General features: G+C 38.1%; 1 protein-coding gene across 1 annotated transcript; it reads right to left on the reverse strand.

Moving 5' to 3' along the window:
- Positions 1 to 1,887: 1,887 nt before the first annotated feature.
- On the reverse strand, positions 1,888 to 26,978 carry LOC127647490 (beta-1,4-mannosyl-glycoprotein 4-beta-N-acetylglucosaminyltransferase-like). Its single transcript, XM_052131756.1, has 3 exons — positions 26,826 to 26,978; positions 5,113 to 5,338; positions 1,888 to 3,655 (listed from the first exon to the last, which is right to left on the reverse strand). Exons 1-3 carry the CDS (start codon positions 26,849 to 26,851, stop codon positions 2,423 to 2,425), a joined length of 1,485 nt encoding a protein of 494 aa, XP_051987716.1. The 5' UTR covers positions 26,852 to 26,978; the 3' UTR covers positions 1,888 to 2,422.
- Positions 26,979 to 27,501: the final 523 nt, after the last annotated feature.

Genomic DNA, 27,501 nt, shown 5'->3' on the forward strand with positions numbered 1-27,501 from the left:
ATATTTAGTTAGCTTAATATTGCTTATTGAGTAAAGCTTGCTTGCAAAACCATAGTGATGTCCGATTTGTGAGCGAATCGTTCTGTTGAGTTGATTCTTTTCAATTCATTGTTTGAATCTGTTTACAAACTGGTCTGAATTTCTTGATCAGTGAATCAGCCTTAATTTAATATGAAAACTTTACGGTGACCTCATAGCTGGTTATGGACACGGTAATAGTGTTAATTATCGCGAGAGCTCATATATTGAAACAGCACAGTATTTGAGGTCTTAATTGATGGCGACAAAGCAATGGAAAGTGGATGCGGAGACCACATAGTTGTCACGTATTTGTTGTGTGTCATTAATAATGCAGGATTGAAAGGATTAGTTCAATAATTTTGCTCATTCTGCAGTTTTTTGGTCCTCTTAGAGCAAACAACAGCAAATATGTTTTATGGCAAAAGCTGCTTAACAATTTCTTCAAAGATTTCTTCTTTTGTGTGTTGTGTTTCACAGAACAAAATGACAGCAACAGGGTTTGGAACAACAAGAAGGGGAGTCAATATTACAGAATATAATATCTTAATCCTAAACTTAAATGTTTGAATGTTGTGGTGTTGCCAGCCTGGAAAACAAAAACGGCTAAACTCTCATTATTTGTGTTCACTGGTAGACGAGGCTATTTTTGTGTGTTCTTTCCTGTTGCAGATAATTCTGTTGACATCATGTCAGGATCTTGTAAATGTAGTTCCTCATTTGGCTGATAGGAATTCTGTTTCTAGGGTTCAACAGACACAGATACAGCTGCCAGAATAGAGTGTTTTAAAGTATAAAATTATCACGAGCCAACAGAGCATGACTGGCCATGTTAAAAGCTTTGAGACCGAAGACATCTGGAAGAACTATGAAAGTGACTTTAATGCAGCAATTTCATTGTTGTCTACTGTAGATCTACATTTACATTTATGCATTTGGCAGACGCTTTTATCCAAAGCGACTTACAGTGCCCTTATTACAGGGACAATCCCCCCGGAGCAACCTGGAGTTAAGTGCATTACTCAAGGACACAATGGTGGTGGCTGTGGGGATCGAACCAGCAACCTTCTGATTACCAGTTATGTGCTTTATCTCACTACGCCACCACCACAGAAGCATTATAAACTCCTAAAGTACATCTGTGTCCTGTTTTTATCCTTTGGAACCAGTAAAAATATCATAAGATATAATGATAATATAAGAGTTCTTTTTCTTTTTGTTACTATCTTGGGCATTTTGCCTTTATCATTGATAGACACAGTAATAAAGTGACAGCAGATCATGTGGTATGAGAGTGGGGACGAGATGGGAACACGACCCATGCAGACCGATCCAAGGTCTTCCATGAGCATGACAGCTCAAAAATGACACATGATATTTCCAGTCATTTTTAACAGCTAGATATTTATTATATAAATCTTCATTAAAGGCGGCTGTGGCTCAGTTGATAGAGCGGGTTGGCCACTAATCGCAGGGTTGGTGGTTCGAATCCTGGCCCCCATGACTCCACATGCCGAAGTGTCCTTGGGCAAGACGCTGAACTCCAAGTTGCTCCCAATGGCAGGCTAGCACCTTGCATGGCAGCTCTGCCGCCATTGGTGTATGAATGTGTGAATGAGACACATTGTAAAGAGCTTTGAATACCGTTAAGGTAAGATAGGTGCTATATAAGTGCAGACCATTTACAATTTAAATTAAGGCTGATTCACTGATCAAGAAATTCAGACCAGTTTGTAAACAGCTTCAAACAATGAATTGAAAAGAATCAACTCAACAGAACGATTCGCTCACAAATCGGACATCACTATGGTTTTGCAAGCAAGCTTTACTCAATAAGCAATATTAAGCTAACTAAATATTTTAGAGCAGAACACAAATAGACAAAATCTATATCAATCATATCGATTCAGGTTTTCCCATGACTTCCCATGGGCACCCTCCTGATTTTAAGCAACTAAGCACATGATTTTTAGTCAACTATACACAGAACGATAGCCAATAAGATGAGGCTTTTCATTTGCATTTCATATCTTTGCAAATTGGTTTTACCAAAGTGTCAACACACAAATTGTTTTATGATGACTGCAAATGCAAATCGACTATCAAAGCAATGTGTAAATAATAACGCAGTATCGATATGACCATAAAACTCTCTGTAGGTCTAATGCTTTCATTACGAAGATGGAAGCCATTGCTTGAATTACTGTCTATTGGGCTTCAACACATGACCATGTTTCAGCCCCCTTGTGCTCATCATTTATATGGAATAAATATTCTAGCTTCACATCAAGTTTTCACTTTCATTTATAAAATTATCTTTTCTCAGTAGTGGGATCTGAGGTTTGATGAAGTATGAGGGAAAACTCATTGTGCTAAACTTTGACATTGAGGTGGTTGTGCCTATTTAATTAAACTTTAAATTATAACCTTTCTCTTTTGTGTATACGTTCTTCAGCAAGTATCCATATTTTTCATAGTTGTCCAGTAGGTATTTTGGAGCATACATACGTTCTTTAGGGTCTGTTAGTGGGTAGTCTGGTACTGAGCCATCAAACCAACCCCCAGTTCGTATTAACTCTTGAATGTAACTTAGATTTAGTTTTTCTTTGTAATCACCCCAACGTGGGAAGTCTCCATTCTGGGCTGATATAAGTTTGTAATAAATCCCCTCTGGTTTGAAACACCAGGAACAGTGCCATCCACCATAGTGAACGGGGCTTCCGATGGCCCACGGTACCAGAACACGTCCTGTAGAGTTCTCATACTCCCGGAATCCCGACATTGTGTAATACGACCGTCGTCGAAGAAGAATTCCATCGCCCTTGTAAACCTTAAAGAGCATAGCTGCCGTGCAACCCGACAAGATGTTCAGCGTTCCGAATTGCCTCCAGTAAAATCCGTACAGAGATTTCCGCATGTGGATCCCAACTGGCTCAGTCCAGCCATCGTAGAGTTTGAGGAAAAGGATTCCCTCTCGTGCTGGAATTTCATCCGCATCGTCTATAATGAAAACATCATCCGCTTTCAAGCCCTTAACGCGAGACATTCCGTTTTTTGTCAAATACGTTCGTAGATAATCATCGGCGATCCAGCCATTTGAACGACCACCATTCGGAAAATGGTCAAGAAAAATGTAAAGGATCTTATGCTTAATGTAATCGAACGTTCCATTGAGGATCAGCTGCAGGAAATAAAGAGGTTTTGGGTCACCGTATGTGGTAAAATTGGATTCGCAAACAAAAAACACATCCACAACATCAGCAAGTTCATGGAATCGAGCGTGCAGAAGGTCAAACTCGTGGTTAATGTTGATGGCATTGATGACTCGCCGTGGAACTTTTCTGGGCATTAATTTTGACTTGGTTGAGAGATCTGAATGTTGCACGATTGTAGGTATTCCACAATGAGGTCCGTGCCAGCCTTGGCGGCAGGCGCACTTAACCCCCTTCTTGCCTTCATTGATAGAATCTTGTTGATGATGCTGCTGCTGCAGTATCACACGTTGAGACACAGTGTCAGACATATTAGTCCCCTTTTGGAAGCACATTGCTCCAGATTTGGTTTGGATGAAAAAGGGTGTGGAATCATCATGGAGGGTAAAGGTACTTTCATGAAGGTCAATTCTTTCACGGAAGCCCTATTTGGAACAAAAGAAGCTTATAATAAATTCTGTTTGGAATAATTACATTCAAGGTTAAGTCTAATTATCTTGAGCTATGATGCTCAGCAATATGGGTCTTTTTATAACATGATAACAAAAGCATCACCCAAGATTTGTGTGTTCAGAATGAATCAAGAAAAAGCTGTTCTCTGAGATGCACAGACTGTAGAGGTTAGCCCGGGCTTTTGAAACCAGCCTGTAAATGAGATCCTATTTCCCAACCCAAAATTGTGCAATCTTTTTTTATTTTCTCTCTTCCTCAATTCACAATGCTAGTGTTTTCTGGGTGGTTGCATACTGGCCTCAGTCAAAAAAGCCCACTCCTAAGTCTATAGGATTTTTTTATGCCCATTTTACTGTCCACTGGGTGAAAACCGTAAGTCTGATTGCGACGTAATAGCACGCCTCTCCTCAACAAACCGCATGATATAAGGTGTCATTTATGTCCATAGCACAAATGTGTGGGACGAGTTATAGGCGAAAATATTACTACTTAGTTTGCTATCTTCGTCGTTCTTCGCTCAGAGCTAGAAAGAAGGTTGAAACAGCTGAGCAACGCTATACTTCTTGTGAACATTTGGACACTCCCCTTGGCGTTTAGTGGAGCATTTAAATATGAGACGCACACTGTACTGTCAACACACCATTAACCAATGTGACATTAAAATGTGTTATCTATTCCTTCATGTCTTATTCAATGGATAGAATACATACGAGATTACTAAAAGAAGCTGTTTTATCCACTCGATGATTTAAAGTAATATATTTGAGGTAGATAATGTGTAATTTATCATTTAGCATTCATGGCGCTAATGCTAAAGCTAGCACCCTGTACGTGGTCATAATATGCACCGGTTACCAACTGCGATTGAATTTATTATGAGAAAAGAATCCACATAAAATCATGAAAAAGGTTTTTATACTTGTTTTTAAAAAGACACTGATACTAGTGCAAAGATGAGTTTATAAGGGGGTAGAAACTCATGTAGACTGATTTGGACTGAGTAAAGAAATTAATTGGAAAAAGAAGTTGGCTTCAAATTGCGTGAAACACTGGGTCACGCCCACCGATGATGTGGACCAATGGCAGTAAGAGGCCGTTTAACAGTGGGCACAAAGCGTTCCTGAAAGTTTGCAATGGCAACCGCTTTCGAACCACCGCAACAAAATCAAAAACACCTTCGTTCTGGACAGATTTTGATCTAAATGAGGTCACACCCATTATCTCTTGGATTTCGCTAGAAGTAAATTGGTGCTTTTAGGGTTTGTTCAAATCCCTAACCCTAAGCTTGAGCAAACAAGACCTGCTAATAATTATTTTCATTATTTACAAACTGGAGTCAGATGCAAAACCTAAAAAAAAAATTAAAATACATGTAAGCATTAAAAACTGACATCTGATAGACTGTTAGACCCATTGTCATTGGCTTTACCTTAATATAGACGTGTTTGCGATTGTCATGATTCAACTGGAATTTGGTATCCGGCACATTCCAGAAGAAATCTCTGACCAACTTCAGTGTCTTCAGGTGTGAAGAGGAGGAGTACAGCTCTTGAAGCAGTGGAATATTGCGCAGGGCTTTGTAATAATATAGAATGGAAATGACATACACCCCTACCAAGCACAACAGGAAGAGCTTATACATCCTAAATCTCATCCTGTAACAGAAAAAAATTGTGTTAGTTCTAAATGAATTGGACTTTGGTTTGAGAGAGTCAAAACTATTCAATTCATCTAAATGTAAAAATGTATGCCTACATTAGTTCCAATTGTATTGTCCAAATACAATATCTGTGTCCTAAATAATGCACTATACACTATGGACTTACACTGTACACTATACACTCAGGCATGAAGTGTGTGAGGTGTAGTACAGTCCCTTAGCACAATGTTTGGACTTTCAGACGACCCCCTTCAAAAAATATTTTTGACTCTTTCCTCCTTTTCATTAAATAAAAAATGCAAAAATAGAGGATACGGTGAGGCACTTACAATGGAAAGCTTATCTTATATTAGATATTTATCTAGATTATCTAGATATTTTGTTACCTTAAGCTGTGACATCCATACATTGCTAAGCGTGTCTTAAAGTGTCCAAATACTTTTTGGTGCCACTGTCACTGCAAATCCAGTTCATGCTAACATGCTATCATTCCCAAACTTCAGCGTGTCTGAAATGCAATTCAACACTTCACTTCCTGAGTGTCTTTTCAGTTCATAATAACAAGGACAAAAGGCCATAAAACCCTTCCATGTGACTGCATAGCGATACGCAAATGTGATGACACACAATGCTCACTTTTTGCAGCGGATCACAGGGTGTTGTTCAAGAGCGTTCAATATTAACTGACTAACATGATTTAGTCCCTAATCATATTCGTCTCCCACACTGGAGTGTTTGTGTCTCACTCTACAAATAAATGAGCGGTGAGACATTAGCAACCATGAGAAAGACCAGCAAAAGCAATCTCACCATTAAGCTATTCTGTCTGACTCCATTGTTGGAGCATGTTGAGGAAAAGCAAAATACAGCTTACATGTGTAAATATGTTAAAATATGGTGTTTTAAGCAACAATTAAAAACAACCTTGGGACCAGTTAAAGTAGTTGCAAGGAAAGGGAAGTCCTAGTTCTGGGAAATTGCCTAGCATCATTTGTTTGCAGATGCCACTTGATATTTTGTATATTAAGTGTGGCTCAAGTGTCAAAATACTTACTGTACGTACTCTATATCTGCAGAGTTATATTTTTCTGACATGTTAGATGTCCCACCTGGCAGAAAGGATTGCTGCTTTCAAGTCATGGAATGATTTTGAATATGGAGATGGGTAAATTGACATCCATCAAACATTAACACAAAACCACATGTTACTTCAATCTATGCATTACTCTTTACCTTAGCGATCACTCTTAGTCCGTTCTGAACCATGTTTACTCTTCTGTTGTTGGAGTGTTTGTATTATTTAGTGTACGATTATATATTTACATGCTTTAGAGTAGGCTGGGCTGCATTGCACTAGACAGGGCCAGTGGTGGTTCAGCAGTTAAGACTCTGGGTTACTGACTGAAAGGTTGGGGTTCAAGCCCCAGCACTGCCAAGATCCCACTGTTGGGCCCTTGAGCAAGGCCCTTGACCCTATCTGCTACAGGGGTGCTGTTTCATGGCTTACCCTGTGCTCTGACCCCAGCTTAGTTGGGATATGCAAAAACAACTGCATTTCATTGGCTCTGTACCTGTACTCTGCACAATGACAATAAAGTTGAATCTTAATTTCCCAAAAGAATCATAGGCTAAGTTGATAGCAGAAGCCAATGATCTCTACAATCAACTTAAGCTTGTGATGCATTTGGGAAACCCAGCAATGCTCTATTTTGCTGGACTCTCAGCCTGTGCCCAAAACCCAACTAAAACCAGCAAACCAGACCTGCCAGACCAGAGCAATGAAAACGAGATTTGTTGTTTTTACATGCCTCCTTGTACTACGGCGCAATGTCATCGTGTTTGAACAAGCTTGTAAATGTAGTTTTTTAATGCAAATGTTAAAATGTATCGCCTTACAAGGCATGCACTATAGGGAAGTGTTTTGATGTTCATTTCACCAGGAAAGTGCAGCGACGCTGATAGTGTTGCACTTGCGATGCAAGGATCTGGGTACGAGTTGGAGCAATTTTTGTTCATGTCACGTTTTGCTTTTATATGATACTTTTTATAAGGTTTAGGTTTAAGGTTTAGGGTAGAGAGGTAGGTTTAGTTAATTTAAAACTCACAGCGTTAACCTTAAAAACCTCATCTATTTGGATGGAGATGCAGAAATACATACGTGCAAGGAAGCACTTAATATTATTTTGTTAATATTTCACCAGTCACGTAATTTTCACGAGATCAGGCTGGTAGTAAAGGTGCACTTTTTATTGTCTTTACAGTGACTTTTACAGTGACACCTAGTGGTGTGGATGCAGCATCATTCAAAATCCATAGTTTTCAGTTACAGATGCCATTGTAGAAATTCACAATCACCCATCATTTAATCCAAGAGTGAAAGTGTCCAATAACAATGCAGTAACTGGGATTAAGCGAGTAGTATTCAGCTGATTCTAAAATGGCAGCCCCCATGAGGGGGCCCCTGTCCCATGTAGAACAAAGCAGTTTTTATAAGGTTGCTGAATCTATGACTAGAGTCTTCATCTCATGTGAGTGATCATGACTTTATTCATACGTTTCAAAATTACAATTAATTTTATTAGGAGTAAAACTTTTTTAATGGGGAAAAAATTACTGAGTGCACCTTTAATTGTCATGAAAATAATACTCTCACAATTGATTTACAATTATGTAAACGTAATTTTTATCTTTTTCCTTTGATTTTGGGCTGAAATATGATCCCAGGCACATTCTTGACAGGATTTATGAGATTCACCCTTATGGTGATTGAGCAGTTTATGGTAATCTCAACTGAAACTACAGACTTTGAGTTAGCAAACAAGACCCTTAACCATCTAGCAACCTTCCCCTTCACATCTTCTTACCTCATGGACTTTGCACTTGAACATGCATTATATCCGTTTTCTTTCTTTCTCTCTGTATCTCTATTTGATATGCAGTACTTCTTCAAAACACTAACGCAAGTCTAATGCGACTGTATCTCCTTTTTTTCACTCTCTCACTCCTAAAAGTGGTGGTGGCGTAGTGGGCTAAAGCACATAACTGTTAATCAGAAGGTTGCTATTTCGAACCCCACAGCCACCACCATTGTGTCCTTGAGCAAGGCACTTAACTCCAGGTTGCTCCGGGGGGGATTGTCCCTGTAATAAGTGCACTGTAAGTTGCTTTGGATAAAAGCATCTGCCAAATGCATAAATGTAAAAGATGTGTGAAAGACACACAAATCCTGTTTCATTGTAAAATCCCTCCCAACTATTCACATACAGTCAGGTACAAACACACTGCTGGGCATTAGAATTGGGGCAAGGCCAACACACTCTCAGTTCAATTAAAACATGTGAACCTCTTTTATTTAGTTTTGGGCTAGATGAAATCTTAATTGTCATCTTTAATTTCATCGTGTCTACTCGCGGTTAAAAACTAGCTTGTATCCTGGGGCTATACATTCAAAACATATTTGATGTTAATTGCAGTGCATTGTTTACATGAATTGTGTCGCTATAACTACAATTATTGCTTTATTTAATTAGTAAAAACTGATTATTTTATATACAACATTTATTTTCTGTGATCCACAGCATGCAACAAGTTCTGACGACAGAGGTTTTTTTTTACTTTTTGAATCAGGAACATTGCTTTAAATCAAAGGTTGGTAATAGATCTGACCTCAATTATGAGCAGGGATGGTCTGAACATCTGGAGCACTAGGACCTTTCCAGGTGGACCTTTTTTCCAACCCGTGCAACAACAAAATTGCCCCACTCTTTTTACAGTAACATTTGGCATTTACTGCTGCGCACAACACTACCCGATTTAAATCGCACACTGCCCTGATGAACCTGTGGTAAACAGCACGAGATACGGGAAAGCAAAGCTTGTTGAAACAAGATTAAACATCCCCAACATTATAAACAGCAGTGACGAGGTACACAGGAAAACACCGTGCCATTCCTGTAACTACAGGCTTTTCAATCCACACATCACCATAAGTAACCCTAACTGCACAAACGATGATGTTTTGGCAGATATATTGCATATATTTATTGGATAAATGTTACTATTATTATAAATATATTAAATATTGTATATTTGGGGAAAATAAGTCACTTTCATGGGAGTTATTTCTTATAGTTTCAACACGGGTATAGTTTTTCATTACAAATTGCATCGTTTGTTTTTTAGAAACCAGAATTTCATCTGGCAATGAGGAGCATTGTTTTATCTGTGATTACCATGTTCTTACTAATACCACCGTTAAACTCTGTATATTATCCAAGAACTGTGGTACATTTTTATAAGGGCAAGCACAAAGGAGATTTTTCAAGAGGGTTTTAAAGACTGGACCCCATGAATTAAGGATAAATCTCTGAGTTTTTCTCCTCAAATATGTTCAGTTCTAATGAACTTCAATGGAAAAGTTTTATTCAATAATTAAGAGCCTGATGGAAGATAAATATTAGTTAGAATGTAGCCCTACATAAAGTAGGTGTACTTTACGCCTGCTCCCGTTAGGGGTTGCTAAAGCAGACCATCCGTGATCCGCCTATTTGACTTAGCGCAGGTTTTATGCCGGATGCCCTTCCTGACGCAACCCCCAGTGGCTGGGGGACTCTCACTCACACCTACGGGGCAATTTAGAGTATCAAATTCACTTAACCTGCATGTTTTTGGACTTGTGGGGGAAACTGGAGCACTCGGAGGAAACCCACGTTAACATGGGAAGAACATGCAAACTCCACACAGAAAGGCCCATTTGAGTCAGTTTTTACCCACTGAACCACTGTGCCGCCAGATATTATTGTTATTATTATCAATACATTTAGAGTACTGTGCTGTGTTTTAGGCACTTCAACAGATGTCATGTTCCCCACAGAGACCCCCACTGATTATTGTGTCGGTCTGAGATTACATGAATAGACAGAAGCCATTGAGACAGCCGAAATAGATAGAAGAACTGTGATGAATTCTCCAAGAAGCTTGGAAGATCCTATCTGCCAACAACCAAGAAAAACTGTGTCCAGGTGTACCTAGAGGAATTGGTGCTGGTTTAAAGGCAAATGTTTTTGGTCACTCCAAATATTGATTTAACTTTTTATGTTTACTGGACTTTGTATGATGTTGTATACTGTGGGACACGTCAGGTTGATTATTATAACATAATTCTGAATTAATTCAACTTCACCTGGGGCTTTTATTTTGACATCAAAAGTGCTGTCGCATTTACATCAACTTCACAAGGAGCTTTTATTTTGACACAGAAAAGGCAACGTGTATTTGACAGTTCACAATGTTCTGCATTTCCTGAAACGCTGTAATCTCCTTTTCTGTCTTTCTGTGCCACGTTTGTAGATTTGTATAATGACTTGCAGCGGTTACTAATGTTTGGAATTGCACGAATGATTGAATCTGCATTACTATGATTTCACAATGCACGTGAACTGATCTGAGAGCACTGCCAAGCGCGTGCACACAGATCAGCGTGTCACCGGTTTGTTCTGAATCACACACAGACCATGTTTATCTGAATTTAAATCACTTAAACTTAATAGCCAAATACAAGCACATTAAAATCATTGCGATATCCACGTCAATTTTACATCGTCTGGCACTACCAGAGAGTCCTCTGCTAATAACACAAGATATACCACTGAAGCATGTATGCACTGAGAAAAACTTAAATAAAATGGTGGAGTGGTGGTGGTGTAGTGGTCTAAAGCACATAACTGGTAATCTGGTAATCAGAAGGATGCTGGTTCAAACCCCACAGCCACCACCATTGTGTCCTTGAGCAAGGCACTTAACTCCAGGTTGCTCCGGGGGGATTGTCCCTGTAATAAGTGCACTGTAAGTCACTTTGGATAAAAGCATCTGCCAAATGCATAAATGTAAATGTAAAATATGTCCTCTACAAAAATTAATTGCGGGGCCTCAGGAGGATAATGACCTCTAAATCTTAAAGGATCAAATGTGATGCATAAAAAAACCTTCTTTTTTTTACAATTTTATTTTAATACTTCGTCCAATGGATCTAAAAACAGTTTAATATAAAAAAAAAAAAATATATATATATATATATATATATATATATATATATATATATATATATATATTTATATCAGACAATTCTTTCATATGTCAGGCTTTACAGCGTTAAGGAAGAAAAGAAAGAAACTATATTATCGATATCATTGCTCAGCTCTCTGAGTCTGAAGGCTGAACTCAAGCACAGTACATACTGAGAAATAGATGGAATATGGGTGGAGAAGGTCAGGGTAAAGGTTTGAGTTAAATGTTGCTTATTGAGTTTAACATGCTGTGTTTGAGCACACCAAAAAAAGAACCCATGACATTAACATCAGATGTTGGGACCTCAGGTCCTGTGACACGAAACTCTTTGATTTGGCTGTGTGGAACAGCCCCTGGGCCGCAATGACCTGTGTGTAAATAATTGATCATCTGTCCTATGATCTCAGTCTTTCTTTTTTCTTACCACTTATTACTTTTAACATGGTTTAACATGCTCTACATGATTATCTATAATCCGGCCAATCTGTCATGTTGGAACACGTCACTGACTTTAAAAACCATTAACCGTTTGGACGCACTTGACTTCAGTATGCTTCTCCAAAAACCGTTTGGTGTAGAAAAAAAGTCAAGCTTAAAATGCTTGAAATAATTTTTTTAGACGAATCTAAATGGAGCCTGCATTGCTTTACAAAAATATAATTTAATTTAAAAGGGGTTGGACCAGATAGTGAAGAACAAACTAAAAATAAAAAAAGCAGTCAGCATGTGTCCAGCATATTTGGGCCCACAGAGTGCAAAACTATAATGTAGACAAAGAGTACTAAAATAAGAGCAACGCTTCACAATTTGTTAACATTACTTAACATTAGTTAACATAAAGAATACTTTGAGCATTTATTAATCTTGATTAATGTTAATTTCAACATATAAATGCTATCAGAAATGTATTGTTCACTGTTAGTTCATGATACACAATGCATTATCTAATGTTAATGTATGGAATCTTATTGTAAAGTGTCACCAATATAAGATAGTCTTGATTTGTTTAACAGAGGCAAAGCTCTCGATCTACCGGTCAATTTTTGTTCCTACCCTCACCTATGGTCATGAAGGCTGGGTCATGACCGAAAGAACTAGGTCGCGAGTACAAGCGGCCGAAATGGGCTTCCTCAGAAGGGTGCCGGGCGTCTCCCTTAGAGATAGGGTGAGGAGCTCAGTCATCCGTGAGGAGCTCGGAGTAGAGCCACTGCTCCTTTGCGTCGAAAGGAGTCAGTTGAGGTGGTTTGGGCATCTGGTAAGGATTCCTCCTGGCCGCCTCCCTAGGGAGGTGTTTCAGGCACGTCCAGCTTGGAGGAGGCCTCGGGGAAGACCCAGGATTAGGTGGAGAGATTACATCTCCACACTGGCCTGGGAACGCCTCGGGGTCCCCCAGTCAGAGCTGGTTAATGTGGCTCGGGATGGGGAAGTTTGGGGCCCCCTGCTGGAGCAGCTGCCCCCGCGACCCGACTTCGGATAAGCGGTTGAAGATGGATGGATGGATGGAAATCATGTTTAAATGCTACTTAAACAATGTAAAGAAAAGTAATTTTTTTAATGTACAAAACATTTATTGCTTCAGGTTTTTTCCCCCCATGATCTGTCGCCGAAAATGACATCAAAATTCACGTTACATAAACATACACGGTTATACGTTTTGATGCAGCATTTTTAGCATTCATTAGATATTTGTGTGTGTGTTTGCTGGTATTCAAGAAAAGCTGCTTGCCAATTTACAGTATTAGTCTTATATATTCAATTGAGCAGGGGTGTGCAATTATTTTGGTACTGCGGACACATCAGCCATTAAACATGGAACGGAGAAGATAACATTTCTGCATAGTTTTATCTTTTAAGCCCAGACATGCACTCAATGAATGATGCACAATTTTCTGATGTGTACTGATGGGACCATTCTGCGTTTGCATCATGTGTTAGTAAAACTGAATAAATGTATGATTTATTATTAAATATTATTTTACCATACTTCAAGGCAATGGTCATTTAGTATTCAGTTCAACACTCTATATCAGGAGTCTGGTTTAAAAGTCAAATAAAATATTCGGGAAAGAGATTCTAAAAGCTTATTTTAACGTTGGCCATATAGTGGACCTGTTTACTTGTTTTATTCTCAGAATATTATAAACTTGTGTACACTCATGGGTCATGATGTGGGTCTCGTCAATTGGGTTGTTTGGCACCTCATTCACCACACCACTGAATAAAACAGGCTGCATGACACTGATAAATGATTACGGCCAACGGTAACATTCGCATTCAGCATTTTACAAATAACACAAAAAACAAACATTTTTACTAAAGTTTATCACTGAAAATGTCTGCTTGTTATCTTGGCACTAAACGGCACACGCAGCCTCACGAATGGACACGGAGTGGCTGCATCACACTTTACTTTGAGCATAATATTTTGACTAGTCAAAACTCCAATTTCAGATATCTGTTGTGCATTTTGACTAGTAGTAATTCACATTTAAGATGTCTACAACGAGGGACTTCAGCATTTTACAAATAGCACAAAGAATAAATATATTCCTCTCTCACTTGGGTTTGCTCGCGTGTCCCCTCCATGCACTATTGAGCGCTAAGTTGTTGTTTGTTTGTTTTTTTTCCGGAGAGAAAGCGTGTGCACTCTCATGTATGGTTTCCCGATTGCATAAATGAACTATTTAGACGAAATATTTCCAATTTGTGCACGTATAAATCACTGATTGGGGTATTGCATATATTATCTGGCAACCCTGTGCATATTAAAAGCTTGTGGATGCGCGAAAGGTCCAAAAGCCAGATAAATTAAAGATCTAATTAAAAAAGTTCATGATAAATCGACCTGCGGTCAGTAGTTTGCCCTGGTCTGCAATTAAGGGTGCTCTAAGGTTCATTTGAGGGTGCTTAGCACACTCAAGCACCCCCGTAGAACCGGGACTGTATATACACACTTTCAAAATTAACACATTTTAATTTTATAACAAATTTCCATTAAATTCAATTGAGTAATCATTACAAATATTACATAAAAAAAAAAAAAAACTTTGATACTGTTTGTTTTAATAATTACATTTTTTTAAAGATTACTCAATTTAATTTAATTTGGTGGAAATTTGTTATCAAAATTAAAATGTCCAAATCTTAAAAATAGGCTTAATTTGTTTGGAGTGTGCCTCGGCCTAGACTAGAAATCTAAGAAATGTATTATATATTAACAAATGAAACACAGAGGATTTCATTACAGGGGCACATTTAGGATTGCTGAGGTATTTTTGTCGCTTTTTATGAGTGACAGCACCTGTTCAATTCTGACCCTGGTGCAGGGGCATTTTTAGACCATATGATGGATGTTTTTCTTTAATCATTAACAATTTGAGGGTATATTCTGGGTTTGACTGAAGACTTTAGAATTTAGATAAATAAAAGGTCTATTATATGATGTTTCCCATGCTCACTATTTTTCAAATTAACAATGAAAAATGACCTTGGATATTAGTAACTATGATGTTTCAACAAAAGATCAAATGGAAAGGAGGAGGCGGGAACCGGACAAACCAGAATACATAATTACTATTAAAAAATCCCATCATTAAAGTGCAGTATTTATACTTGATCCAGTAATAACAGTTGCATGAAATAAAATGTATTCAGGCACATGTCTCATGTTCTTTTGTTTATTTGTAGTGCCATATAGAAGTTTTAATAGTTGCTATAAAGTTCTAAAGGCAGAATTAAGCAGTATCACACCAGCAAAAGCGTTGTTGTACTGAATATATCGAAATGACTATGATTCAGCCACTGGTAATTACAGCTGTATTCAGGTTCACAGGGATTTGCTACCATGAAAAGGCGATTTTAAGTGTTATTATATGCCACTTAATTAAATCAACATGCAGAATCTGAACTATCACTCCGTTACATTCACAATAACATCATCACCTGTGCTTGCCCATGCTTGTCATGGTCTGTCATGCCCCATATGGCCTGATTCTCTGGTAATCTTGCAAAAGAGTAGCCCTGTGCCTTAATATTTTTTAAATTAAAGGCCTTGTTATAATCCACCTGAGGCCACCACCTATGAAAAATCTCTAGGTCAACACAATGATGCTGGTTAAGGTGTGACTCAATACATGTCATGTCTGCTGTTCTGAATGATCCTTTTGTATACGGAAGAACTATTTAATGCATTCTGGTGTGTGCAGGCTTGATAAATGATCCCAAAGGTGTTGTTCAAACCTTATTTTTTATTAAAGAGTGAATATGTTTGGTGATTTATTATGACACTTTACAGCAGTGACAGCTGTGTCCTATTGAATGACATTGCATACTTGCTCTTAAACTATTTTAAGCCATTTGTTCTGAATCTTTTACATTTCTTATGCATGCAGTTTTATGACCTTATTAATTGTGAGACTAAATGGAATATTTTTTTCCCTAAAAATTAATTTGTCACACTGCATCACTATTTAAGTATACTGTAAAAAGCTAAAAGGGTAAGAAAAAAAGATGTGATAACGAGCTACAAAAATGATCTCACCTGTTAATGATTCAGACTTAGCACTGGGGTGGAACACAAGAATATTCCTGTTCTGGCTAGTTCTATTTAAGTTTCAGCCATTGTATTTTGAAACTGTTGCGTGAAACAGCAGCATCATTATTTGGAAAGATTCCAGGTCTCCATCGTGTTCACAAGTTTGTTAGAGAGGCATTTTCAAGGGAGGCATGTGTACAGCCGTGGCCAAAAGTATTGGCAGTGAAATAAATGTTGCGTTTTCTGCTTCAGATGTTGTGATGTTGATTCACATTGTTACTAGATTATTGTGCAGAGTGATTAGATGCATTTTAAATAATTGCAAAAAGCTTCATTGGCCAAAAAAATTAACTTTATCACGAAAACCCAAATTTCACAGTTTTTTGGCCCTGGCACAAAATGACCAGCTAACATCATTTCACTAATCATATCAGCACCTGGGAAAGTGTGAACGAGTACTAGTCAGGTGAAATCACTTTATTATTCTGAGTGGATTATAAGAGCAGACTGATTGCTATAAAAGGAGGAAAGAAGAGCTTCCAATCATTGTGTTCTTGTTTGCAATGGTTACCTCTAAAGAAAGACGTGCAGCCATCATCTCTTTGCAACCAAATTGCCTCACATGCAAGGAAATTGCTGCAAAGAATATTGCACCTGTAAGAACCATTTACCGGATCATCTAGAACTTCAAGGAGAGAGGTTCAACTGCAGTGAAGTAGGCTTTAGGACATCCCACAGCAATCTCCACAGTGAGACGAATACTTTTGGGCAATGACCTGGGGTCAAGAAGGGAAGCAAAGAAGCCATTTTTCTCCAAGAAAAACATCAAGGACAGACTGAAATTCTGCAGGAAGTATAAGGATTGGACAGCAGAAGACTGGTGCAAAGTTATTTTACTCTGTTGAAGCCCCCTTCTGACTGTTTGGGACATCTGGAAAATCAATAGTCCGGAGAAGAAAAGGTGAACGCTACCATGAGTCCGGTGTCGTGCTAACAGTGAAGCATCCTGCTTTTCATCCAAGGGAGTGGGCCCTCTCACAATCCTGCCCAAAAACACTGCCATGAATAAATATTGGTATCAAAAGGTCCTGCAAGAGCAACTTCTCCCAACGATCCAGGAGCAATTTGGTGATGATCCGTGCATTTTCCAGCATGATGGAGCACCATGACACAAGGCAAGAGTGATAATGAAGCGGCTCGGAGATCATTACATTGAAATTTTGATCCCTGTATCTTAATTCCATTGAGAACCTGTGGTCAATCCTCAAAAGGTGAGTGGACAAGCATAAGCCCACAAATTGTGATCAACTCCGAGCACTAATAAGGCAAGTATGGATCATGACCAGTCAGGATTTGGCCCAGAATCTGATATTCAGCATTCCAGAGCAAATTGCAGAGGTTATGAAGAACAAGGGTCAACACTGTAAATATTGACTCTTTGCATATATTGAATGTTTTTGCCAATAAAAGCCTTTAAAACATATGAAATGCTTATCATTGTTTTCCAGTATACCATAGAAACATGTGAAAAAATAATCTACAAATACTGAAGCAGCAAACTTTGCAAAACACAAAATTGATGTCACTGTCAATACTTTTGGCCACGGCTGTATTGCTTCAATGCATCTATTAAGTTCATCCTTCTGAAAGTGCCACTGTTACGGTTATGCACATTCAGACAGATGTCTTTGGCTGTTGCACTATTTTAGTCTCAAGTGGCAACTGGGTAGCTCAGCGAGTATTGACACTGGCTACCACCCCTGGAGTCACGAGTTTGAATCCAGGGCATGCTGAGTGACTCCAGCCAGGTCTCCTAAGCAACCAAAATGGGCTGGTTGCTAGGGAGGGTAGAGTCACATTGGGTATCCTCCTCTTGGTTGCTTTAATGTGGTACTCGCTTTCGGTCGGGCGCATGGTGAGTTGTGCCACAGAGAATAGCATGAAGCCTCCATAAGTTCATTACACGTATCTCGGCAGTTCCGAGGTGAAATGTCCACTGTGTGGTGCTGAAAGAGAGTTAAATATTCTCCCAAACTGATGAGGTTAAGGTTAATTCTCTATCGAGTTTTCACTCAACTAAACCTTCCTCACTACCCTCAACCTTAAACCTAACCAATAGTATTGTACAAGCAAATGTGAGATGAAAAATGCAATTGCTGAAGCAACCACGTCATTTTGTGGTGCTTCTATGACAGTGTTGGCTCATGTAAAATCACATGCTTTTCCGGACTCAAACCGTGGTCCTTCGCGTTACAGTAGATGAGCTGAGCTACCACGCAACTTTTTCATGCTTGACTAAGCCTTGAAGTGTAGTTGGTTATGTGATGTAAACGTTAAAATTAGTGCTGTCAGTTGATTAAAAAGTATTTAATCGCCATTTAAGATTAATCGCAGTTTTCAAAAGTGATTCAATTGGACTAAATATACTTCTTTTCCTCTCAAAATGCCTTTAGTTCCTTCTCAGAATATATTAACAATATTAACATTTATATTAAATGCATTAATCGTGATTAGGAAAAACACATTAAATGTTTTTAATTAATTTCAACAATTCTAGCCTTACAAGTCATGCGCTATAGTGAAACTGTTTAGATGTCATAAGATAGCATTGTGTGCGGAATAATCTACCGTTTTACACGTCATTTGTTTTGAAGGTAAATAAAAGTCATTGTTGTATTGCCTCTATTGTTCATTTCACCAAGGAAACTAATGTGATATGTACAATGAGCCACATGAAAATAATTTTGCAGGTAGACCTATAGTAATGTGATTCTATGAGACCAGGTGGCATGTGTGTGTGTGTGTGTGTGTGTGTGTGTGTGTGTGTGTGTGTGTGTGTGTGTGTGTGTGTGTGTGTGTGTGTGTGTGTGTGTGTTTACAAATGTGTTTCCGCAGAGGGCACCCATGGTTCCTTTTGTCTACAAGGCTCTCCCCTTTTCCAATTCTCAAATGTCTACTTGTTTTCTCAGCATGTACAAAAGCTCTCTGTTCACACACACACACAACCACAAACAGGTGCCCCAGCAAACTCTTTTACCATACTGTAGCACTCAACAGAGAAAAAGGATTATAGTCTCTCTCTCTCACACCCACACACACACACACACACATACACATGTCAAATTCTTCCAGAAAATAGTCATATCACTAAATTGAAATGAACAAAATAATTAGAAGGTGGTGGTTGTCAGAGGCAGCATTCCCAAGATTACCAAGACACGTGAATGGTTCTTGCTATTGAAAAACTTGCCACCATATTCTAGGGTGTTGTGTGTGGCTGAGCACGTTGCAGGGGTGGAAAGAGTACTGAAAAATAATACTCTAGTAAAAGTACTGTTACTTCTTAAAAAATGTTGTTTGAGTAGTTTGAAAAAGAGTAAAAGAGTAGCTCATTTAAAAGTACTCATGAGTATTGAGTATTGAGTACCGAGTTGTGAAAGCTGTCCCCCTTTATAAACAATCTACTCGATGCTGCAATTTAAAAATGTAGCACACAATTAATTAACCGTAATTTCCATTCCCTTTTATGGCTGTTTTCCAGAAAGAATAAAAAATATAGGTATTTTATAGGTGTTTGTGACTGACAACTTTGAAAATACATCACTTATCTATGATACTGTAAACACTACATTAATCTGATGGAAAAAATAAACAAAAAAGGGCGACATGATTACAGATATTAAAAGATTAAAAAGTTATTTTCAATACAATGATCCCCATTTTATATCATAATGTATGAAATGTTAACATTAAAACCAGTTTATGTGTAATGTCTAAATTTCCCTTAATGTCGACAGAGAGACTTACTGTTGCACATAAACATGTTCAAACGATGCAAGGAATGCCAAAAAAAGACCCTATTAAAAAAGCACGGTCACTTGGCACGTCACAATAGGGGGGGGGTTGAGGGGGCCACATAGGGCTTCAAAGGAATAATTCACATAAAAATGAAAATTCTCTCATCATTTAGTCACCCGTTTGGCATCCCGGATGTGTATGATCTTAATTTGTGTTCTGGTGAAGAAAGAAAGTCATACACATCTGGGTTGGCATGAGGGTGAGTAAATGATGAGAGTTATTCAGCCAAAAGTAGTGAGTGGTTTCCTTGTTATTGTTGTTTGATTAATGGCCTTGACATATGACATATAGTCTACTAAACAGTGCCCAATTCGTTTACATTTACACCTCAAGTCCAACATTTTGATGCAAATACGCATTTGCCCACTCTTTAAATTCACTATAGACCAAACTGACTGCGTTTACAATAATGCCTCACCAAGACGGGCATTGGCTGAATTATAAAGTGTATTTGATTATTCTTGCCTCCTCCTTTCCCTTATAATCTCTTTAAAATCGTTCAGGTGCATATCAGCATAAGCGCACAAACATAAGCCGCCTGTCAATCAAACAGCACGCAGCTACAGACGTCAGGAAATAAAAAGTCAATCTTTTATATTTTATCTAGATCAACCAACCAGTGGTTGTCTTGCTATCATGATCGATGTAATGAACACCCCTGTTCTAGATGTAGAAAATAGGTTAAATATAGAAAATGACTCGTAAGTTTGTCATCGATATCGAGGACAACTCTTTCTCTTTATTCCGATAAACATCAAGATTGTTTTATCACCCAGCCCTGTTGATAACATCGCATGAATCTCTCACATCAACCCAATAATCTCAGTGATAGAAAACTAAATTACAGGCTACGTTATAGACACAGAATATAGTAAGAAGAAATATGAAATTTACCTTGATATGTTTCTTCAAATTAGAGGCAGGATTAATGCTGATATCAGGCTTGAGCAAGTTAAACTCACATGACACGATCATGCAATTGGTCTTTTTCACTGTTCAGGTGTTGAACTGTGCCTGAGGCATCCTCCAAGTCCATAAAAAATGGCGCCAAATCTACAGCTGCCGTTCAAGTTTTTTACGTGTGATTTGATTTGATGGGAGTCACAAGACTCTCCCTAGCCAATCATGTTGATGGATACAAATTCAATCAGGACAGGGAAGTGGCAAACACAGACGGTGTGGAAATGGCACATTAAAAGTACAGCTACAGCCATTCAAATGTACTCAAGGAAAAGTATAAAAATTTTAAACTACTTAAAGTACAATTCCTGGGAAAGACTACTTAATTACAGTAACTTGAGTATTTGTAGTTCATTACTTTACACCCCTGGCACGTTGTTATGTAGTTATTAGGGTGTTCTGGAAGTTCCGAACATGTTGCTATGTGGTTGGTCTATACGGTTGCTAGATCATTGCTAAGATGTTCTCTGTGGCTCTTAGGTGGTTACTTAAGGCCCCGGCATCCTTCATATGAAATCGAAGAACGAAGTGTGATGTCATATTGAACAAAATCAAGCCAAATGAAGGTGTTGTTGTGTTCGTTTTAGTGGTTCGTAACAGCTCGCCAGCACAAACTATCAGAAACCTTCTCGTGCATTACATTTGTCTCGGAAGTCGGAGCTCCGAGTTCTTTTTCCAGAACTGACAAATGGAACGCCCCCCAATGTCGGAATTCCTACTCGGAAACTCGGACGAACTCAGAGGACCCCGAGTTCAGAAAGCAAGATGGCTGCGAAGAGCATCGACTGTAAGTATGCTGTGGGTTAAAGTTTTTTTTAGCACTTTTGTCTTTTTTGTGTCCAATTTAGTAAGTTGTATATACAATGCTGTATTACCGTTGCCTATAGGCATGTTACTACGATCCTGTTATGCATGAATTACAGGTAATGTGTTGTTTATAAACAAGTACAGCTAAAATTGGCTAGGTCGCTGCTGCTAACAACAGCAATGGTCACTGCTGCTACAAGAACAATGGTCAATGTTGTTACAACAGCACTGCCTAATGTTATAAACCGAGCAGAAATGTGAAATGTGATCTGAGTACCGAGCTCCGACTTCCGAGACAAATGGAACGCAGCATTCGTGCCAGCTGCTAAACACCTTCCTAATGCCATTGGTCCATGTTATCGTTAGGTGTGATCTGGAGCTCAACTTCTTTGAGGCCAACAACACATTTTTGTTCAGTTCAAATCAGTCAACATGAACACACTGGAATGTAGAGTTATTAGCAAACAGGTACAAATGTACCTACATCCGTTGGCGACAGTCAGTAACACTTACTGCACATGTTTTGTGTTGAGGGGCACAAAACTGCACCTCAACATGCAGTTTTGTCAGATATTCCCCACTTTCCAAATGGGATAAATCCACCTCCAAAGGGCACTTCGAAGGGAGAATGATCATGGATGCATGGATAGAAGCAGTTCCGTCAATGAATGTTTCAGATATAACATTTTGAATTGCAAATTAGAATTCCAGCTAGTAGTGAATCATGGAGAACCGTATCACTATTGTGTGTCTGAGTAAGGCACTTGACCTCGGATTACTGCAGGTGTTCAGTGTTTTATAAACTGCACTGGGTAAAGCAGTTCCATGTTTCCTGACATGGAAAATAATATTTTTCTTCTTATAGGTATAGTTCACCCAAAATAAAAAAATTCTCTCATCATGCCATCCCAGATGTGGATGACTTTCTTTCTTCTGCAGAAAACAAGTTAAGAATTTAAGAAGAATCTGAGCTCAGTAGGTGACCGAAACTTTGATGCTCCAAAAAGCACATAAAGGCAGCATTAAAGTAATCCATACGATCCCGGTGGTTTAATCAGTGTCTTCTATCCAATTGAGCTAATCGGTTTTGGGTGAGAAGAGGAATATGACTTATTTTTCACTGTACATCAGGGGTACTCAGTTGGCAGACTCTGGTCAAGGTACAATTCAATCTGGACCACGTCTAATTTTTGTGCTTGTTATCTAGCACCTGGCTAAGTGATTGTGTAATCATACGTGCATATGCTCACGGAGCGGGAAAAGCTTTATTCCTGCTTTCTGTGTGTTGTCTCTCTCCCCGCTATAGTCATGAGGCGCTGCATAATGCCTGAGTTACCGTAGGTTGGAGGCGTAGGCGCATTTATTTAACAATAGTTGTGGAGACACCACTACAGATACTGCCATTGATCACTTAAACACAGCAGAAAACAAAAATGAAGCAAAGTGAAACTATCTTCACCTGTCTGATGTGTGATTCAGACGATTCAGCAGGTTTGTGTTAACGTGCTGCCTTTAGACTATATCTACATTTAGCTTTATTTATTAGCATTTTAGGAGCCTTTCATAATAAACAAACAGATTCTTGTTCTAATTTTGTGAAAATTAGCATGGCATGGGTGGCAAGGAAACCCTATTGTACTTAGATTAAGCAAACAGTATTTGAATGCTTCAATGTTGTTATGTAAATGGTTTGTTTGTTAGTAGATTCTCACTTTAAGGAAAATATAAAAATGGTCCAACCAGACTTTTAAATTTTTATTAGGGCTGACAACTGATCAAATTACATGATATGCCATTTAATTAATCAAATTATATTAATCGCGTATATAAATATTTGCTAAGAAAGCCCCTCAAATAACAATAATTCAATATATAATGATTAAATACTTATAAATAGTAATTTATATATATATATATACACACACAAACACACTGATGGCCAAAAGTCTGGATTAATGTGCAGATTTTGCTCTTATGGAATGAAATTGGTACTTTTATTCACCAAAGTGGCATTCAACTGATCACAATGACAGCTTTGGAGATTCTTGGTATTCTAGCCGTCACTTTGCCCCGCCCCCCCTGTTTCAGAAGTGGCTTTTTATTTGCAATTCTTCCCATAAGGCTGCACCCCTGAGTCTTCTCTTTACTGTTGTACATGAAACTGGTTTTGAGCGGGTAGAATTCAATGAAGCTGTCAGCGGAGGACATGTGAGGTGTCTATTTCTCAAACTAGAGACTCTGATGTACTTATCCTCTTGTTTAGTTGTACATCTGAACTTCCACATCTCTTTCTGTCCTTGATAGAGCAGTTCTCCTTTCTCTTTGAAGACTGTAGTGTACATCTTTATATGACATCTTCAGTTTTTCAACCATTGTATAGCCTTCATTCCTCAAAACAATGATTGACTGATGTGTTTCTAAAGAAAGCTGTTTCTTTTTTGCCATTTTTGACCCAATATTGACATGTAAATTTGAACCTGTTGATACGCCCCCTTTTTGAGCACAAACCATGAAAAAGACAAACCTGAAAGGGTTGTATTTACTGACCCTTTGGAGTATGGACACAGTTGTAGTATCTTTTGAAAGAAGACACTTTGGGCTTTGGGCAAGTTTCAGAATTAATATATGTTGTTATTTTTTAAAGTTAGAGAAGCTGAAGTTTATAGTAATGGAAATATTTTGTGCTGAACATGTTTTTATAATCTAAAAAAACAATAATAAATGTGCCAAGACAACTCAGACATCAACGTTCTCAAAGCCACAAGTCTAAAGAAGTTATGCTTCAAATTTGAAGATGATCTAACAAAAAATGAGGTTCCTGCAAGCATTTTTCTCTGTTAAACTGCTGGAAGTGTACAGAGTAAAATGAAGGCTCCACCTTTCAAGATGGCACAATATCTGACTGAACTGCTTGGCTATTATGAATAAAACTACACCACATTTAAAAAAATAGACTTTGGAGATGGGCTCGTTTTGTTTACGAGACGCTAATATATAAGATAATATACAGTTTTACAACATGAATGCTGCTCAGATTGCATAGTTTGTTGAAGAACAATGACGAAGGGTAATTCTTTCAGGCGAGATCTCATGTAAACAATGGAGAATATATCAATATTTCTCATATTTATCACTTTTATGTACAAAAAGTGCTATTGGATGTTTTTCAATGAACGCTTGTCATAGACATTTGACCCAAGAGTGGCGAACTGGATTCATCTGGCGATCGCGTTTTCATAATAAAGGTATGAAGTCCCGTTTTGATATTGCATGTTTTCATTTGTACTCCTGGCATAAATAACTAAATTGCTGTTTCTGGAGCATTACTATCATGAAAGATCGTATATCAATGTTGAACCCTTAGACCTTTGACAAGATGTATAATTTGTTAACATTCATTACATTTATAGACAGTAAATTATATAATAAAACTAAGAAATGTGACGACACCACCGCATGTGGGGAAATGCGTATCAACAGGTTAAGACAAGCCAGTCTATTGCATACTGTGGCATCTCAAACACAAAGACAATATTAAGCTTCATTTATCAAACAAAATAGCTTTCGACTAGCTATTTTTCAACAAGCTTTCATTTTCTAGTACCAAATGATCAATTTAGCATGATTACTCAAGGATAAGGTGTTGGAGTGATGCTGCTGGAAATCTAGATTTGATCAAAAATGACTTTTTTCCAATAGTGATGGTGCCGTTTTTTACATCAGTAATGTCCTGACTATACTTTGCGATCAGTTTGAATGCGACTTTGGTGAAGAAAAGTACCAATTTCTTTTAATAAGAGCAAAATCTGTACATTATTCCAAACTTTTGGCCGCCAGTATATAAAAATATTTAAACACAAAAAGCTGGACTGCTGTGATTCAGCTTCTTTCACTTTTTACAAAAGTACAATTGCTGCCAATGTGTCAAGTTACAAAAAAATATTCAGAAATATATACATTATATATTATAATTTCATAGCCATATGGCACTATGTAAGCTACGTATTATTATCCGGACCTTTGCTGGGAAGGAAATGTATAGACCGGACCTCTTGAATCTTTAATCGAATACCCCCTGCTGTATATCTTTCCATTGAAGTCTCTTGGCACGATCATGATTTCAAGCTCGATTACACTTCCTAGTGCTTAACGCATGTGTAGATGTCAACATGTATAGGGGACAATTTCCATCTGTTCTCACCCAAAACCATTTGTATCACTTATGAAGATATGGATTAAACCAATAGAGTCACATGGATAACTTTCATGCTTCCTTTACATGCTTTTTGGGTTTCAAAGTTATGGTCACCATTCACTTGCATTGAATGGACCTACAAATCTGAAATGTTCTTCTAAAAATCTCTCTTTGTGTTTCAGCAGAAGAAAGAAAGTCAAACACATCTGGGATATCATGAGGGGGAGTAAATGAGGAGAAAAACCACAATGTCTGTCTTTCGGTTCCTTCACAAGTGTTTGAAACTTCCTGTGTACATGTCACTTATTTCAGTTCACATCTGTGAACAGATACCACACCCTCCACCCCTCCACCACCAAACGTCTTTGAATTCTGACATTTGTAGATCACTAGGTGGGTAATGTACTCAAGTCAGTCCGCAAGGTCTTTTAAGTTCATGGAAGCCGCCATTAGGGTTTATTTTCCTAATTTGTTTGCATTATATTTGCGTGATTTAAAAAAAAAAACTAACTGTGGTTTGATGAGTTTTTCTTGCTACTGAGGGACTGTTATACAAATGTGACTGGTTCATCTTCCATTTTAACTGCTTGAGATCCAATCAAATGATCATTAATCCTGACTCCCACGTAAAGTATGAAGAATATGAAACATGGAATAAGATAAAACATGATTACTTTACTAAACAGCATTTTAAAAATATTTTCTTTTCCTCACTTCTGGATTAAACACCTCACAGTGTTCATGGGTGGTACAAGGCATGTATTCATGTTACATTTTAATGACAGCAGTATTGAAAGAGAGAGTTTTTTTCACACTAAAATAAAATAAATTATGTGCCTTGTGGGTTATACTTTTGAAACAGTGCGTATTATAATGTTTATATACTGTACCCACACTTCTATTGTATGTGCCTCCATGCAAACTTGATTTTATTGCCAACATGCCACAAATGCCGCTGATTGAGCATAACTTGTACTGAACCCGGAGCATTCGTGTCAGATTTCCCCCCCTGGTCAACACAGAAACAAGCAGAAATTGCAACAGAAACTTCTGATCTCTTACCTGGCAGACATGCGCGACCTCCCCATGCTGCTTCTGCTGCATGTATCCGTTAGTTCGGATATCTCCTGTTGCGTTTCTCTGTCTGTTTATACACTTGACTTTCAATCGCGCAGGAAACTAGCTTCACACTAGACGCGCGCGCGAGACATGACAACAGGTCGCGTGACTTCTTTACAGGGATATGATTATTTTATACACACACACACAAACATACGCTCTCTCTCTCTCTCTCTCTCTCTCTCTCTCTCTCTCTCTCTCTCTCTCTCTCTCTCTCTCTTCTTTATTCTCTTTGTATTAGTGTATTAGACAGTTAACTTTACTAACTTTAACTAACAGTTAAACTAAAGAGCAAGAAGAAAGGGAAGTCAGTCAAGACAAACTTTTATGTTGACTGCTGTCCTTGTCAGATAGATACAGTACAGTTAGATAAGTTTACATACACTTAGGTTGAAGTCATTAAAACTAATTTTGTAACCACTCCATAGATTTTTATATTAGCAAACTGTAGTTTTGGCAAGTCAATTAGGACATCTAATTTGTGCATGACAGGAGTAATCTTTCCAACAATTGTTCACAGACTGATTGTTTCACTTTTAATTGACTATATCGCAATTCCAGTGGGTCAGAAGTTTACATACAATAAGTTAACTGTGTCTTAGTTTGTAAAATTCCAGAA

Source organism: Xyrauchen texanus, chromosome 8 (assembly GCF_025860055.1).
Source record: "Xyrauchen texanus isolate HMW12.3.18 chromosome 8, RBS_HiC_50CHRs, whole genome shotgun sequence".
Lineage (NCBI taxonomy): Eukaryota > Metazoa > Chordata > Actinopteri > Cypriniformes > Catostomidae > Xyrauchen > Xyrauchen texanus.

Coding starts and splice junctions, on each gene's coding strand:
- LOC127647490 (XM_052131756.1), bottom strand. CDS start 26,851: ATGGGGAGGTCGCGCATGTCTGCCAG. Junction 5,339..26,825: donor AGGTCGCGCATGTCTGCCAG/GTAAGAGATCAG, acceptor TTTCTGTTACAG/GATGAGATTTAGGATGTATA. Junction 3,656..5,112: donor GCAAACACGTCTATATTAAG/GTAAAGCCAATG, acceptor TGTTCCAAATAG/GGCTTCCGTGAAAGAATTGA.